This window comes from Curcuma longa, unplaced genomic scaffold, assembly GCF_044706935.1.
Source record: "Curcuma longa cultivar G26 ecotype Majalengka, Jawa Barat unplaced genomic scaffold, ITB_CL_G26_1.1 contig_18937, whole genome shotgun sequence".
Taxonomy (NCBI): domain Eukaryota; kingdom Viridiplantae; phylum Streptophyta; class Magnoliopsida; order Zingiberales; family Zingiberaceae; genus Curcuma; species Curcuma longa.
This window is the reverse complement of record NW_027430955.1, coordinates 1-17,102: the sequence shown is the minus strand read 5'-3', so window position 1 is coordinate 17,102 and position 17,102 is coordinate 1. Positions and strand designations below refer to the sequence as shown.

The window sequence follows — 17,102 nt, the reverse complement described above, 5'->3', positions numbered from 1 at the left end:
AACCATATGAGATAGTAATCGATTCTTGTTAAAGACATGAGGGAAATGCTTGTTATACCTAAGGGTTCATAAAATTCCATTAAACCAGACGGAGAGGCATTAGTGGGTTGAAGACGTGGGAGTAGTGGGAAGTTAGAGATCTCGATCGATAACTCCTCTCTTCCCTTTATAAACCCCTCTTCTCGATTGTTTTTCTTTTTCCGCTTCTTTAGAACCGAAGGACGGGTAATCGACCGGTTGGTCGATTACCAGAGGGTGTAATCGATCAATCGATCGATTACACGTTGTAATGAGAAGCCAGATCGCGGGTTTTGATCGATCCACCGATCGATTAAGCCTCTGTAATCGATCAGTTGATCGATTACGCTTCTGTAATCGATCGGGTGATCGATTACAGAGGCTACTGTGACGAACAGAGAACCAGAATCGATCTTCTGATCGATTAAGGGCTATAAATCGATCCTTCGATCGATTACAGAGACATAATTCTTCTGGTTTGATCGGTTTAAGGTTATGAACCTAAAATTTTATGATAGCATGTTCAGAAAGCTCAGCCAAACCTAAATTAAGGTTTATATGTTGTTAAGAATAAGATGTTATGAAATTCCTTATGTCAAATGTATGTATGAAATGCCATGTGGATGTTCACCATGTATGAAAGAAAAAGGTTAAGGAACATTCACGTGAAAATGAAAAGAAAATTTACGAAAGTTATTTTACTTTAAATGAATGGCTTGTACCGGAATCCGAAAGGGATCCAAGGGATGGGCTCCAAAAGTTGCCCCTAGGTCGAAGGACATTTGAGAAGACCTAGTAACCGTGTAGTCGGGATTAGCTACCTCGTACTACTTGGTATGTATGCGCGCAAAAGAAATGAATGGGTACAAGCCAGGGATCCCCAAAAATGATGATGATTATGTTTATCTATTAAGTTAGATATTTTCAAAAGGAAATGATTTTCATGTTTATGATACGATGTGAATAACCAATGATTGAATATGCATGTTTAGGAAATGTTGATATGCTTCTATGCTTTAATGTTATGATGTTATGTAACGATTGGATTTTGTGAGTAGGAAGGGAACTTACTAAGCTTTATGCTTATAGATGCTTCCTTATATTGCAGATCCAGCCAACAGGTATTAAGAAATGGGAAGCAGCGGGACAGGGCTGAGAAGATGTGTGTGGTGGTGACTTGACTAAGCCTCGGCCATGCAATTAATTTATATATGCATGTTAACCCATGTCTTAATTATCATGTTCAGTAACTTAATTATCATGTTTAGAACTTTGTAATCTAGAATTGCCATGCAACCTAGGTTAGTCCTTATTGTTATTATTAGGTTAGTGTTTATTTATCATATATGAACTTCTGTTTGTAAATAGTGTTAATGTTTCCGCTGCAAAGTAAAGTTTTAGTGGTTCGTATATGATAGTTGAATGAATGTAATGAAATGAATAGTAGAACTGTAGCGTCCGTCAAGGGCCCACGTAAGGGCGGGCGTTACAAATAATGCTTTGTGGAGCCTAAATTATATGTATGATTAATCCTATATACCATAAAAATGTTTCTAGATTATGTGTCAAAGAATGGTAAGTTATAGGATACACAAATAGTCAAGAATGGATTAAAATTTGAAGATTTCAGTCACATCAGTCGACTGATGGATGAACCAGTCGACTGATTCCTTGATTTAAAAACTCACAGATTTTTCAGTCGAGTGAACTCTGGCCTGCAGTTGACTGCTCCAGTCGACTGAATTCTGCATCAATCGACTGAAACTTTGAAATCAGCTCTATGTAGTGAACTTCAGAAAATCCTTTAAAATTCCACAAAATTCAGAAAAATCTGAAATTTTACGAGCACATTTTTTTCACATGTATTATCAAGGAAAAATATAAATTTATGAAACATAATTGTATTCTACAGGTTTGATACCAAGTTTCAAAAATTGTGAAAACTCTTAATGGTACAAAAGCTTTGTATCAACATTCTTGATGATTAAGATTGTCTATAGGTAGATATCACTAAAGCTTTCATATGTGTTTATGAAATGTGTCTAAATTGTAGATTTGGAGTCATGATTGAAGTATGTTAAAACTACAAGAACTCCCCCTAAATCCATATACCATCCTTAATTAAAACAAACAAGAATGCAACACATTAAAAGAAAGTGGATAAGATATATAAATGTTAAGTTCATATACATAACAATCCTTCCTAGGGTCTTGTGAAATGACATTTTGCTATGGGATCATGCAATGCTAAGTTTATAATCTTTCAAAATACAAATCACATTTCCTCCACAACATTGTCTAAGTTCACATTTGTCCAATAGTATTTGAAACTATCTTAGTATCACTACAACAAAAATGACTTTCCGCAGCGCGCAAATATGCTATCTGCAGCGCACATCGCACGCTGCACAGTTGAAAGCTGTTAAAAGTCATTAGGCATCCGCAGCGTGCATTGCGCGCTGCGGATGTGGACAATTGCAGCACGCAATGTGCGCTGCGGATGATCTCATCCGCAGCTCGCATTGTGCGCTGCGGATGCGATCATCCGCGGCGTGCATTGCGCGCCGCGAATGAGATCATCCGCGATGCACATTGCGCGCTGCGATTGATCACATCCAGACAATCGCAGCGCACAATGTGCACTGTCTATGCGATCAATCGCAGCGTGCATTGTACGCTGCCGATGAGATCAATCACAAGTCAAACCATTCAAATCATTCTTGATTATAACTACGTTTCAAACCATTCAAATCATAATTATAAATTCAAATAATTAATAACAACATAGATACTACACACAACAACAACAACCACACACAAATAACACAATAATAATATCATTTCAAACTAGTATATATATCCAACAAATACCAGACTTTACTTAATAACAATGGATCATAATAATAAAAAACTCTTTAGTTCTATGTTTTTTTTCTGAAAAGGTTAAAATCAAAATCTAAATTAGTTACACAATAATATATTTAGATAACCAAGCAATCGTACTTCCTATTGCATCCTCAAGAAAAAGCATTTCTTCATTTGGTCGAAGTATGTCCACCTTCTTAACAAAAACTCTATCAATCCAAACTTTTCAGCAAGATCCACCAAGAGGAACGTGATGTACTCTTGCATTTGGATCTATAGATGCAATTCGGCCTTCTGCCACAACTCCATCAACACATCAATGAATTAATTTGCATTTGCTGTTCTCACTGATATCCCCACGACTCGCATTCTTCACTTTTGTCTGAAAAAAAAAGTAGTAGTGAAAAATTTGATATGTTAAATCATCAAACCGCAATGTGACAAAAAAACCAAAATGAATCATGATTATAGAACTCCCATAATCAACAAATTATAGAAATAAGTGGGTTGTTCACCACACCAAATAATTGTATACACATAATTAAGAACAAAGAAGAGCACCTACTAATCAAAGCATTCTACCAACAACACATGGCTACAAAATCGAAGATAAAATGTCAATTATATCAACTCAAAAAAAAAAGGTTAATTACACCCAAGATGCATACAAATACAAGATCAACTTGAATTAAACATGCCTACAAACCCAAGATGCAACAAACCAGATGAAGAAATTAAACATGCCTACAAGATTAACTTGAATTAAACATGAAATCAGATAGCATCAGCACTGTAGCATGTTCAACTTTGTCTCACAAAATTCCAGAGGAAGAAATTGGGTCAAGAACAATTTAAATAGTCAGGTTAGTAAACTTTCTTTTCTGATCTAAAATGTTAAATTGCTAGGTAACTACAACTGTCAATCAAATATCTGGTGTGCACTCCATGATTAACCAGTGTTTAAAAATGTCATGCAGCGACCTCGAATGCAATGGGATAATGTTATAGTTTACCTTAAGTTGCTTAGCCACATCCCTTGCAGATGAACCAGAAACCTCTATCCAAGTTTTGGAGAAAAGAGCACAAGCTGAGAGCATGAAGACTATATAAAAAAGTGCATGAAATGGGTTTGCTGCCATATCCGCCAAACTGCATAACTTAGTTCAGAATTAGTTAAACACTTTGAATAGATAACTTGAAATTGGAGGGGAATAGAGATGATCACCTTGATGGAGCAGTAATGTAGTAAGCTATACCACCAACAGGAATGGATTGACCAGAGTACTCTGATTCTTTCCACTTACCTAGCAGATTGACAAGGAAATTTCCACTGTACCTCCTGTACAACAACTGTAGTGGACAAAGGAGAGTTCAGAGTTAACATAATGTGTAGGATGCTATAACCTTAAAGATGCATATGCTGGTAAGATGTACCTGGGAGATGAAATAAAGGTTTGAGACAAGAGCTGACTGTAAGATGATGGGCATGTTAGAGGTGTAGAACAGCTTGATAGGGTAAGAGCCTTGCTGCCCACGGGCATTCTTTGACCTCACAGGCAACACAACCCGAAAGCCTTGGAAGTAGATAACAATCAGAAAGACCAAGATTGTAGCGAGTAAGTTGGTCACATTTGGAAGATTCTGACGGTAGAAAGCTTCCATTAATTGGTCTCACAGCTATCTTGCATAGCATAGATAAGAAAAGATAGAAACCCTTCTTCCAACACATCTTTTCCAGTAAACCACCAGCTTACCATGTTATACATAGAGGGTAGGTCATTCATCCACTTAGGAGGAAACCAGCATGAGAGCAGTTAGGGAGGGCCAGTACTGCAGCAGTGCGGCCAAGGAAGAAGTTGCCATAATTATGTCTCCTAAACATATCTGTTCGGTCCTTTCATTTTCCAATTGTGTTCCTCTATATTGCTCTTTGCCTTTTTCAAAACATACTGGGATCTCCAAGGTAATATGTATGCATGTTGCTGGTAGCAAACGATTCTAATAGGAATGCACATATCAAAGTTCATAATCTTAAAAATCTATGATTAGAATCTGATTGAATATAAATCCAATGAACTAGAATGCATTTAAGTTAAAAAAGCAACAAAATATAGACGCCCTTACTCAAACCTCTTATATATCATTATTAATCATATAACAACCTTCCCACAATTCTTTTTATTTTTTTCTTTTTTTGGAATGGAAATCCTTATTCTTCAGTCATTTGTTTTAAGTTATCGATGAGAATCCATGAGTTGAAAAAATGATTGTATTTATTCATTAAAATGGTGTAACTATAAAGAAACAAAATGGAGATATAGTTTATAGCTCTGTTTCATATTATTCTCAACAAACATTCAGACATTAATTAGTTTGAACTATCTGCATTGGTCCACTAAATAGTTGTTTCTTCCCTCTATCCCATTTCAAATCTTGTTTCTACTATTCCTATGCTTATCCAACGAATCAGTTAGCTTACTTTACAAAAAAACATCATGTCAAAACGGAGATATATTTCATCCAGAATGAATAACAATATAAGATACAACTACTACAAATGATTCACAAAAAACCATCATGTCAATAGATTTAAAGATATTTTTATAACATTGCATCTTGTCACTTTTAACTGCAATTATATTTCTTTGATAACAAAAATGTTGCTATCAACCAACACTTTATCTCCTGGAATACTGACCAGGCTTTTGATAATTGAACTAATACAAAAATTTCCACCAAATAATTATAACGAAATATAAATCTTTAGCTAGTTAGGTTATCTTCTGAAATTGAAGATAATTAAACACTTCAATAACAAACATTCAAACACTAAATGCATTTTGCTAGTTAAACTTGTTCTAATTATTTGGCAATAGAAGTATCTTGACTGTATATTTACCATATAGGAGAATAACAGTGTATATCCGCTCCAGTAGTTGAATGAATTCCATAAAGAGGTAGCTGACTGCAAACCATAAAGATAAAGAGGGAAATAACAGTGTATATGACCTTTTCTCTAAATGGAATTTTTTGATCAGCACTCTGAACTTCAGGCAAAAAAGCCAAAAATGGCCAAACAAGATGTAGCACTCTGAAACCACCAGCCATATCCTTGCAACTTCACAACAACAAACCAAAACTGTATAACAGAATGACCAAAAGCCAATAATAAAGTGAGTAAGAGGTTACTATTGCTTTGTCCACATCACAAGAAACAAAAGACAGGCAGTAACACTTTTGTATAAAGGATAGAAATATAGACATATCTTTCAATTATCCTTGTGAAAGATATGAAACAATTTATGAACCAAATAAAAGACATCAGCATATAAATAATTTAGTCTAAAAGAAATATTAGTTTATCTAGATCATCTTGTGAACAATAAACAAACTTTATCTATATTATCTATAATCAGATAGCATTCTCTACCGACAATATATATTTGTAACCAGGATTTTAGAAAGGATTTCAACTAAAGCAAACCTGCTACAAAACTATCACTTATCCCATATACCATAAACTAAAACATTCGTTAATGGTTTTGGTTAAAAAAAATTAAAACTGCATGTCAGATATTGTGTTTACGAACAGACAAGAACAACCTTCAATCAGCTTACTAAAGATTCTGATTTCTCGTACAAGATATCCAGCTGTGAGAAGATGATCTAATTCATCTATGCTATGCAAGATAGCTGTGAGAATATATACAAAGGTTGATCAAGGTCAAGCCTTCAGTGATCGATGGCAACGATTAAGAATTTCCATGGGAGAGACTGAGGAAGATGAACGTATCCAAGCAATCTAGGGTTTGGCAATACAAAAAGAAAAAAACTCACAGCCTGAGGCGGCCTTCTCTCTGAGGGAGGTAACGGAGGAGAAGCACACGCCGGCGGAGGACGACCTTCTCTCTGAGGCTTGTATGCACGGCGAGGAGAAGGAAGCGGATGAAATCGAGTGGGATAGCTAGGGTCGAGCGGCGGTGGGAAAAGGCGAGAGGTGGGAGCGGCGGTGGGAAGGAGATTAGCAGCTAGGTCGAGCGGCGGTGGGAAAAGGCAAGAGGTGGGAGCGGCGGTGGGAAGGAGATTAGCAGGGTCGCGTCGAGAGGAAATTTGGGGAAAAGGCGAGCGTGAGGAAATTAACCGGGATGGGGGAAAAGCGGCGCAGGAAATTAACCTAAGCTGCGGGATCGGGGAAAAGCCAAGCGCCCACGCGAGAGGGAAATGGGGATGGAAAAAAAATTTTATAGTGTTTAATTTTTAAAGAAAATAAAATTAATATAAAATTTTTAACAACAGACATTGTGTGTTGTCAATATAAATTTTTAACAGCGCACATTGTGTGCTATCAAAAATACTTTTAACGGCGTACAATATGCGCTGTCAAAAATAATTTTAACAGCGCATAATGTGCGCCGTTAAAAGTATTTTTAACAGCGTATTATTGTTGCACGCTGCGGTTGATAAAAATATGATATTATCCGCAGCGCATTTTATTGGGCGCGCCGTTAAAGCAACTATTAACGGCGCGCCTATGATGTGCGCTGCGGATGACGCGCTGCGGAAAGTCATTTTTGTTGTAGTGCCTACTAGATCTACGAAGTGGCGGATATCAATAGGTTCAACCATTATCTCATCCCTATGAGCAACAAAGAGTGGGTCTTGATTAGGCATCTCTTCTGTGTCTATTGGAGTATCTTAAACTGCCCTTAGCTTAACCTCACTCCCACTATTTTCCTACAAGAGAAACTCTTTCTCTAGAAATATAACATGTTTTAAAATAAATATTTTTCATTCCAAAGGATGATAGAATTGGTAACCCTAGTTTCCTTAGGGTAACCAATAAATAAATACTTATCAGATTTAGCATCTATCTTAGATAATACAGTCCTCTTCACATAAGTAGAATAACCCCATATCTTCAAATAAGATAAATGAGGTTTCTTACAATTTCATATTTCATATTTCATATAGAGTGGTAGAGACTGTCTTAGTTGGGACTCTATTTAGCAAGAAAATAATTGTCTCGAGTGTATAACCCCAAAAGAATTTGATAAGACTTGTATGATTCATCATTGACCTAACCATATCCAACAAGGTTCAATTTCTCCTTTTTAACACCCCATTATGTTGTGGCGTATAAGGCGGAGTCTATTGAGATAATATCCCATTGTCCCTGAGATAATCTTGAAACTCTTGGCTTAAGTATTCACCACCTCGATCCGATCGAAGTATTTTAATACTTTTGCCAAGTTGTTTCTCTACTTCATGTTCTAAATTCTTTTAAACTTTTCAAAGGCTTCAGACTTGTATCTCAATAGATATGCATACCCAAATCATGAGTGATTATCGATGAAGGTGATGAAGTAACTATAACCTCTTCATGCATGAGTTAACATGGGTCCACATACATTAGTATGTATAAGGCTTAATGTGTTATTCTCTTGTTCACCTCTTCCCTTAAAAGGTAACTTAATCATTTTGCTTTTTAAGAATGAATTACATGTATCAAATAAATCCAATTCAAATGATTCCAAAATTCCACACTTGTGTAATTTGGACATGCATTTCTTACTTATGTGATCAAGGCGACAATGTCATGTGTAGGATGGTAATTGATCATCTCTTTGAGCTAGTTTGTTATTCGTTTCGATATTGAATATGTCTTGGATATATCTATCGCGTAGATACTATTGCATAATGTTCCTGTTCCATAAAGAACGTCATTCAAAGTTATATAACAACAATTATTATTAAAAGTCAAATGGAAGTCTTTTCTATTTAAGCAAGAAATAGAAATAATATTCTTTATTAAAGTAGAAATATAATAACAATTATCTAGTTCCAAGACAAGTCCACCTGAGAGTTTTAACAAATAAGTTGCTATGACTTTGATCTATAATATTTGCTCCATTGACAACTTGCAAATTTGAATCTCTCCTTGACTAGTCTTCTACTATTCCTTAGCTCTTGTATATCATTATATATATGTGAGTCACACCTAGTATCTAATACTCAAGTGTCACATGAAATAGTATGACATTCAATAATGAAGATACATGTAGGAGATGGGGCATTAGATGCCTTCTTTTTGACAGGCTCAAGATAAATTTTTCAGTTTCTTCGCTAGTGTCTCGTCTTGCCACAATGGTAACACAGTCCTTTCAGTGTTGATTCTTCTTTATTAGCCTTTTTCTTTCTCTTAACTTGATTTTTTGACTTTCTCTTCTTAGAACCTTTATTGAAGTGTCAAATAACATCACAACTTTCTATTCTTTCTTAGCAGATTGCTCCACTATCTCAAATTACTCTACTATCTTAAGCATGTTGATCAACTCTGGAATTATGAATTCTAGATTCATCACAAATTGTGAATAACTATCATACAAACTATGTAAAATTAAGCCAATACTTAATTCAGGATCTATCACAAGTCTAAGTGATCCCAACTGCTCAATATAACCATTCATCTTCAGTACATACTGCACTGCTGATGAACCTCCTATATCTTAGAGTGAAAGAGAAGCTTTTTAACGTTGAACCATTCAGATCTAGGTTGCTCATTAAACAACTCACGAAGATGATAAACAATCATATAAGTATCCATATGCTCATGCTATTTTTATAGTTGAGGAGACATTGAGGCCAGCATGATGCAACTGGCAAGCTCAGGATCAGTCGTATATTTCTGATGGACCAATATTTGATCTGATGTCGCATCATTATCCAGTCTCTAAGAAAAGAGACTCTTCGAGGACATTAACTATCTTCTCAACCTTGAGAACAATTCTTAGGTTTCGAAGCTAGTCCAAGAAACTCGATCTAGTCAGTTTATTGGTGTCCAAAATTGAGTGCAAATTTAAAAAGATATTCAAATTGTATTAACCTAGAAATACACAATTGAGCAAATATAAAAGAGATTTTATTATATAATGCAAACAATTTACATACATAAAAGGAAGTCTCACTTGCTTATCTAATTCAAGAGCCCTTACTTTGAATTCGAGAGATAGTAGATTTTCTCCAAGTGGGTTGATATCCACTATAGATAAGAACAACATTGGAGAGAGTCCAACAAATCATCTTTAGTTCAAGTGGTAGATATCAAATATATCAATTATATATTATGTATATATAACTATCACATTATGCTATCAACTTATTGATATTTGCATAAACATGGAGTTGTTAACTTATTAACATATATACATCATATGTGTATCACCCAACTGTTAGGATCATCTTGGTGTAATGCACGTGTTTACACTTTTCACAAACATGTGCAACGAAAATAAAAAATAATTAACAAAAAATTATTATAACACACGCATTCATAGATAGGAAATAACAGCGCACATGGCATGACTAGAAATTAAAATTTTACAGAATAGTAAATAATTCTCTGTACCTCATTGATGACGTTAAGCGATGTTGGCATCAATTGAGCGGTCGTTGTCAAAGTCCCGCCTTTATTGGTGATCCACGCCAAGCTCCCGTCTAGATGACTTCGAAAGCCATGAGTCGCGTCATCGTCTTTGGCTAGCTGATGATCAATGACGATTGATTCGAGAGAAAACTTAATTTCAAAAACACACAATAACATTTATCGCGACCATTTTGGGGGCTTTCTAACTATCATCGATAATCATATTTTTGATGTAGTTTTTAGTGGTCAATTATTGACCGCCGATTTATGATAAATAGTCGGAAGCTTTCCGACGTCGATGAAAAATTCTCTGGAAGCTTCACAAGCTTCCGAGAAGATGGCGGATAGTCATCAAACGACTGGGATTGTTAAGCAACGACCGAATAACTTGTCCAATTACCAAAAACAATTTTCGATGACTGTACAAAGTTCCGACAACAAAACCTAATACAATCTGACAACATTCTCCCTCTTCTCCCACTTGGCTAAAATCGGGCAAACTAAGCTCCCTCTTCTCCTATTAGCCTACATTGAGACCACATTGAACAGGTCGGGCAGTGCTCACAAGACCCTGATTCGAGATCGGGGCCAAATCACGCTCGGGATAGGGAGGAAAATGGCATCGCGATCCTTTCTCACACAGACGGCCACAACACACTCGCGATCGGGGGTAATTGGTGCTGGAGACGGCGATCTCAAGTCATCCTCCACACGGCCTGGCAAAGGCGGCGTCGGCTTCGACTTCTTCTTGCAGATGAAGAAGAATAAGGCACGTGAAGGAGATTGATCGCGGCAAGCTTGGGTTCCTCCTCGCTGAGAAGGGCGGTGCGATCATGGGAGGGAGGGAAGAAAAGCGATGCAACTAGGGTTTTTGGCCTCCTTGCTGCTCATCACCGTAGCTTCAACAGTGCCCTCACGTGGATAAGAAGAAGGGATAGCGGCGAACGGCACAAGGTCTCTGGTATCTTCCTTTTCTGGTGGATGGCCAGCAAAGCAGGCGGCGGCGTGCCGGTTGGGAAGAAGAAGAAGACCATCAACTCGCGATGCCCTATTTTCCTCTATTTTATCGCGGTTGAAGAGGAACAACAATGCGACGCACGCATGGCTGAAGGAAAACCAGAGAATAAAACCTAAACTAGGTTTAAAACTAGGGTTAACTATAACAATCGAATCGGTTACTGTAGCAAACTGGACCGGACACTGGATCAGACACTATAGCAAATCGGGTTCAAAACTTAAATCGCTTGGTTCACTAACCAAACAAACTCTGATTTGACCCAAACTAATTTTGTTCATTTCATCTTCACAAGACAAAGCTCCTCATCACTTTTGATTTGTCAAAATCTCTTCCATCATAAACCAAACTAATTTGGTTCAAAACTGAATCATTTGATTCAATAACATAATGATCTCTGATTTGAACAAAATCAGTTTCGTTCATTTTGTCTTCATAAGATGGATTCCATCATTTTGTCCTTGGTCCAGTCCAACCAAATTTTATTTCTCTCGATCTGAAAATCAAATTTTTAAACTCATTTTAAGTCATTCGGAGAACTTGTATTGCATGTCACCCAATAGGTTCCGGCTATGTTGATCGCCCGTAATTAACCATTAATTACAGAATGATCATGAGTGGCACCTAGTAGTACATCATGATTCTCAATTGATCAAAAAATCAACGATTGATTCCAAAACATTTCTAAACCCTTCAGTAGCTACAATGAGACTTGCCTCATCCCTTTCACGGTCTTATACTCGCTTGGTTCAGGACATGATCTATATATGTCAAACCCCACTAGGCTGACTATGTCACATCAGCTCAAGCTAGCTCTTGATATTTGAATTCAAGTTACTTGTACATGTATCCAAGAATACCGTACTCTAGACATTTAATGCTTTGGTCAAAGACTTTAGTAACAATCCTGACAAGCGACCGTAGGGTATACGTTTCCTTTTCCAAAGAGCGGTGAATCCTCTATGGTCTATTCAAATATCTTTAGGCACTTCGACTTATACCCAATCATCCTAGGTCCACACCTCCTCGGAGATATTTACTTAAGATGTCAAAGTATAAGCCTCCATGACTAAGGTGACTTGAATACCGCAAGTCAAAGGAAACTCACACTTAAGCTGCACTGAGATCTTCATTGACATATGTATAAAATAATATGAAGTCTCAAAGCAGGTTACTCTAATGAATTGGTTACCTTTAACCAGCATCCATATTTAATTCTCAACATCCAATGTCTCCAGCTAGCGAGATCAACTGCTTGGCTAACCAAGGAGTTCAAAATGTGCTAGTCTCGACAGAATCGATAACATTTGTGCTCAACAATTCCTCGACTAGGGATAATTTCAATACATTCATAATTGCACATATAGAGATGCTCACTAGTTGTGATCCAATCACAAATTCTCTCATGCTATGAATCATATTACAGACATTCAGTAAATGAGTTTAAGATCCAATCAAACACATAGAAAATGTGTACTCAAATAGTGAATTTTTATTTATCCAATAAATAGTATAACCATAAGGCGATTGCCTTAGGACACCTCTCAAATCTAACACCAACTTCACCCTATCCACATTAACCTTGAAGAGATTCCAACAAGTCAATGCTTAAAATTAAAGTCAACCTATTAATCATGAGATCATATCTCAATGGTTTGAATATATCTAATTTTAATTTAGGTTTGGAGAGAGTCCAACAACCCATGCTTAAAATTTAAACTCTGATTCTTGATTATATTAATGGAAGGTGTAAACTTTAAAATTAAACAAGAGATTTTTTATTTTATTTGGTCTCATCAATTACATGCAAAATAGAAAAAAAAAACTCTACATGCTTCTACATGGCATAATATACCATATAATACAACATGACATTAATCATATTAATCATGCAATGTCATAATACAACATGACATAATTTATATCATCATTGTCATAAATTAATTTAGGAAATAAATATGTTAAAAAAATTTATTTCACAAACCATAATTCTTTAATTAGATTAGGAAATAATTTTCAAATCTAATTATATATCTTATTAGGAAATGATTTCAAATAAAAAAAATGTCTAATTTAAATTAGGAAATAATTTTTAAATTAATTTTTCCTAATAATATTTTGAAATAATTTCTAAAATTAAATTTTCTTATAAATTAGAAAATTTTGTTAGTATAGGAAGCATCAGCAGATCAAACCTGAGTTTTGATAATGGAACTAGGTTCAAGTTAAGTGTGTTATTGGACTAAGATGTTGATTTAAGTGTGCAGGAAGCATAGGGTTAAAATCCTAGTGGAAGCTGTTAGGATCGGTTGAATAGCTAGAGGGGGGGTGAATAGCGTTTCTCGATTTTTCTTGATCTTTCTCTGCACAGAGATTAGCGGAAGCAAAAATATAAAAAAGAAAGACAGAGATCAACGCTAACCCGGTTTATTTTACTTGGTATCCACCTCCGCAGAGGTGACTAATCCAAGGATCCACACGCACGCACACACCCGATGCACTATGAATCTTCTCCTTCTCGAAAACCTCGAAGGCGGAGAAACCTTTACACCTTTTGATCTCCTCAAAAATGATATGAAATATTGTCTAGGAGGAGAGGTATAAAGCAGAAAACAGAGCACAAAAACGCTCACAAAAGAAGCACGAAAGAATGAAAGAATGGCGAAGAAGATAAGTTGTTCTCGTGCAGGCTTCTTTTATAATCTCTGCAACATCAGTCGACTGCTGGCAGGGCCAATCGACTGATGCCTTCAATCGGCAATAAAATCTCGCATTAAAGCGCATTAAATGCTTGCCAATTTTCTGCAACGTTCAAATCACAGTCGACTGTCCAAGATCAGTCGACTGACAACAGTCGACTATCCATAACCCCAGTCGACTGTCCAGTCGACTCCTGTCTTCCTCTGGCTCGACTGATCTTTCTGTGTGCGTCTGATTTATGAGCAGTCGACTGCTGTGTAACACCCGGATTAATTTCCTCTATTTTTAGGATTTTTAATTAGATTTAAATTTTCAATAAAGGTCCTTTAGTTAAATGATAGAAGGGAGTTTGGTAAAATAAAATAGGTGAAAAGATTCGTCTTTACAAGACGAATCCAACGAAATTTGTTTGGGTCAATTTGGAGGTCGTTTGATGGTCGAACCAAGCGAACCAAAATTTAATCTGGTTCGATTTGGGAAATTAGACCCGGTTTAATTGGGATTTCTTAAACCCGAAGTAAGGAGTACTGTGCACTCCTCTTTTATAAAAGGTTTTTTTTTCTTTTCTCTCGGCCGCCCTCCTCTCCGCGCGACTCGCGCCCACGAGCCGCGTCCGCCCGCGCGGACTGCGTCCGCCGCCGCCCGATTTCGCCGGCGGAAACCTCGGAACGGACCGAGGAGGAAGCTATAAGAGGAGGCCGTGACCCAACCCTAGCCACCAGCCGCCTCCTCCTTTCCTCTGCTCGTCCGCCGCGTGAAGACAGCCTTCGCCGCCGCCGCGTGGACAAGCGTCGCCGCCGCCTTTCTCCCTCTGGTTGCCACCGCCCGGCCAGCCGCCCTCTCCGGAAGCACCCCGACGCCGCCGTCGCCGCCCCTTTCTCAGCCTCCTCCCGCCGAGCAGCCGACGCTGCCCTGTTCGGCCCCGTCGCGTGGAAAAGACAAAGCAGAGCAGCCGCCGCCTCCCTTCTCCCTTGCGCTGGTTGCCGGAGAAGCACCGCCGCCGCCGATAGCCGCCGACCGCCGACCGCCGCGCAGCCGACGCCCTACTCGGTTCGGCCGTGTCCACGCGTGGAGAAGACGAAGCCACGAATTAATTAATTAACTTAATTAATTAAGGTAATTGATTAGTTATTAATTAAAGATTTAATTGATTAATAGTTAATCGGTTATTAAAGGTTAATTAATTAATCATTACCTGATTAATTAGGTTAAGGGTGAAGGAGATTATTAATCTATTTAATTACATATTTCTTATATTACTTGGTTAATAATGAGTTAAATAGTTAACAATTAGTAACTGATTACTCTAATAAGTTTAGTAATTAATTAGTATGTAATTAAGGGTTAAGTTAAACAATTAATTAATTAAGTAATTAATTGATTAGTATTAGGTTAAAATTAATGGATAAGATTAATCGAAGAATCATTTGGGATTAGGTTAATGATTTGTTAAGTTGTAGTTATGATTTTTTGTCGTACAAGAAGGACTCGTGGACTAGTAGTACCTCGGAGGCTCGTTTCATTTAGACTATTCTAGTGAGCAATAAGGTAAGTACATTTCTCACCTGCAGTATAAGTTGTTTCCGTGTGGTTCATTCAATGATTATATTAAGCTTGCCATGACATGATTTCTGTTAAGCATGAATGTAGTTATATGTATGCTCTTTCCATGACATGATGTGTGTTAGACATGAATGTATTTATGTGTTCTTCCCTTGATTCATGTTAAAGTAGGAATATATGTATGTTCTTTTCATAATATGATTTAGGATTTAACCATGAATATGTAAATTATTCTTCCTACTTAGGATGGGAAGTAAAGCATGATAAATGATTGATGAAAGGACAATGATATATTAAGTAAAAGTATAAGAACTTTATGATATGTGAAGAAATGTATTTTACTTTTAAGAGGCGGGTATCGGGCCAAAGGTTCGCCCACAATGAATGAATTCCGGGCCAAAGGTCGCCCATAAGGAAAAGGAATTCCAGGCCAAAGGTCGCCTGATAAGATAAGTCCTCTGATAGCATTCGGTGGCTAGCTACCCCGAGTTCTATCAGAGATGCGCGCATTGATACTCCGCCAGGGCCCATAAGTATGTTTAAGTATGTTTACTATTTTCAAAAGTATGGACTTTCAGATATAAAGAAGCTAAGAAAATTTTCCTAGGCACTACAAGTATTTCCATGTTCAGATAGTTTTTGCTTAAGTACATGTCTTTGTAATTACAAGTCTTTTCATGTTGCCTGCAATGATTTCCGTGGTTTTGTGAGACTAGGTATGTACTTACTAAGCTTTGCTTATAGTTGCATTTCCTTATACTGCAGATAGAGGATAAGAAAAGGTTTAAGTGACGGGAGGCAGCAGGAGCAGTGTTTGGTGTGTGTGGCGGCGGAACAGCGGATTAGAATAAATAAATGAATAAACACCTTATATCAATTATGTCTTTTATATCAATGGCTTCCGCATCTTAAATTGAACAGTTGTTTTATTCCGTTATAAGAATATTCCTTTTGATAGAATTTATCTATTGGATTTTCTACCAATAATTTAATAATGATAAGGTATACGTAACATCCCAGACCGGAGGCAAGGCATGGAAAGTCCAAGAGGGAGTCTTAGCATGGAAAGTCCTTGTGGGTGAGAAGACCGGAGGCAAGGCAAAATGAAAGTCACAGAGGGCGTCTTGGCATGGAAAGTCCTCGTGGGTGAGAAGACCGGAGGCAAGGCATGGAAAGTCCAAGAGTGCGTCTTGGCATGGAAAGTTCTTGTGGGTGAGAAGACCGGAGGCAAGGCATGGAAAGTCCAAGAGGGAGTCTTGACATGGAAAGTCCTTGTGGGTGAGAAGACCGGAAGCAAGGCAAAAGAAAAGTCCAAGAGGGTCGGAGAGCGAGCTCTTGGCACGGGAAAGCCCTTACGAGGTAAGGCAAATGAAGATCAAGAAGGTCGACGACCAGAGTCTTGATCAAGCGAGGAAAGAACTCGGTAAGATTTCATTTCAGCCATCTTTCATTGATTCCAGTCGACTGAAGGGTAAGTTCAGTCGACTGATACCTAGTTATTACACCTGATACGCAGTT

General features: G+C 37.3%; 1 protein-coding gene across 1 annotated transcript; it reads right to left on the bottom strand.

The window, feature by feature from the left end:
* Positions 1–2,839: 2,839 nt before the first annotated feature.
* Positions 2,840–6,013, bottom strand: LOC141816978 (uncharacterized). The gene is made up of 6 exons (XM_074704693.1): positions 5,783–6,013; positions 4,834–4,865; positions 4,318–4,553; positions 4,109–4,233; positions 3,897–4,032; positions 2,840–3,265 (listed from the first exon to the last, which is right to left on the bottom strand). Exons 1-6 carry the CDS (start codon positions 5,989–5,991, stop codon positions 3,200–3,202), a joined length of 804 nt encoding a protein of 267 aa, XP_074560794.1. The 5' UTR covers positions 5,992–6,013; the 3' UTR covers positions 2,840–3,199.
* Positions 6,014–17,102: the final 11,089 nt, after the last annotated feature.

What these genes read in the sequence shown, in the direction of transcription:
- LOC141816978 (XM_074704693.1), bottom strand. Translation starts at nt 5,991, where the DNA reads ATGGCTGGTGGTTTCAGAGTGCTACATCTTGTTTGGCCATTTTTGGCT. An exon ending in CACTGTTATTCTCCTATATG is followed by an intron (nt 4,866 to 5,782) that starts GTAAATATACAG and finishes GTTTGCTACCAG; the next exon opens with CAACATGCATACATATTACC. An exon ending in TACATTACTGCTCCATCAAG is followed by an intron (nt 4,033 to 4,108) that starts GTGATCATCTCT and finishes TAAGTTATGCAG; the next exon opens with TTTGGCGGATATGGCAGCAA.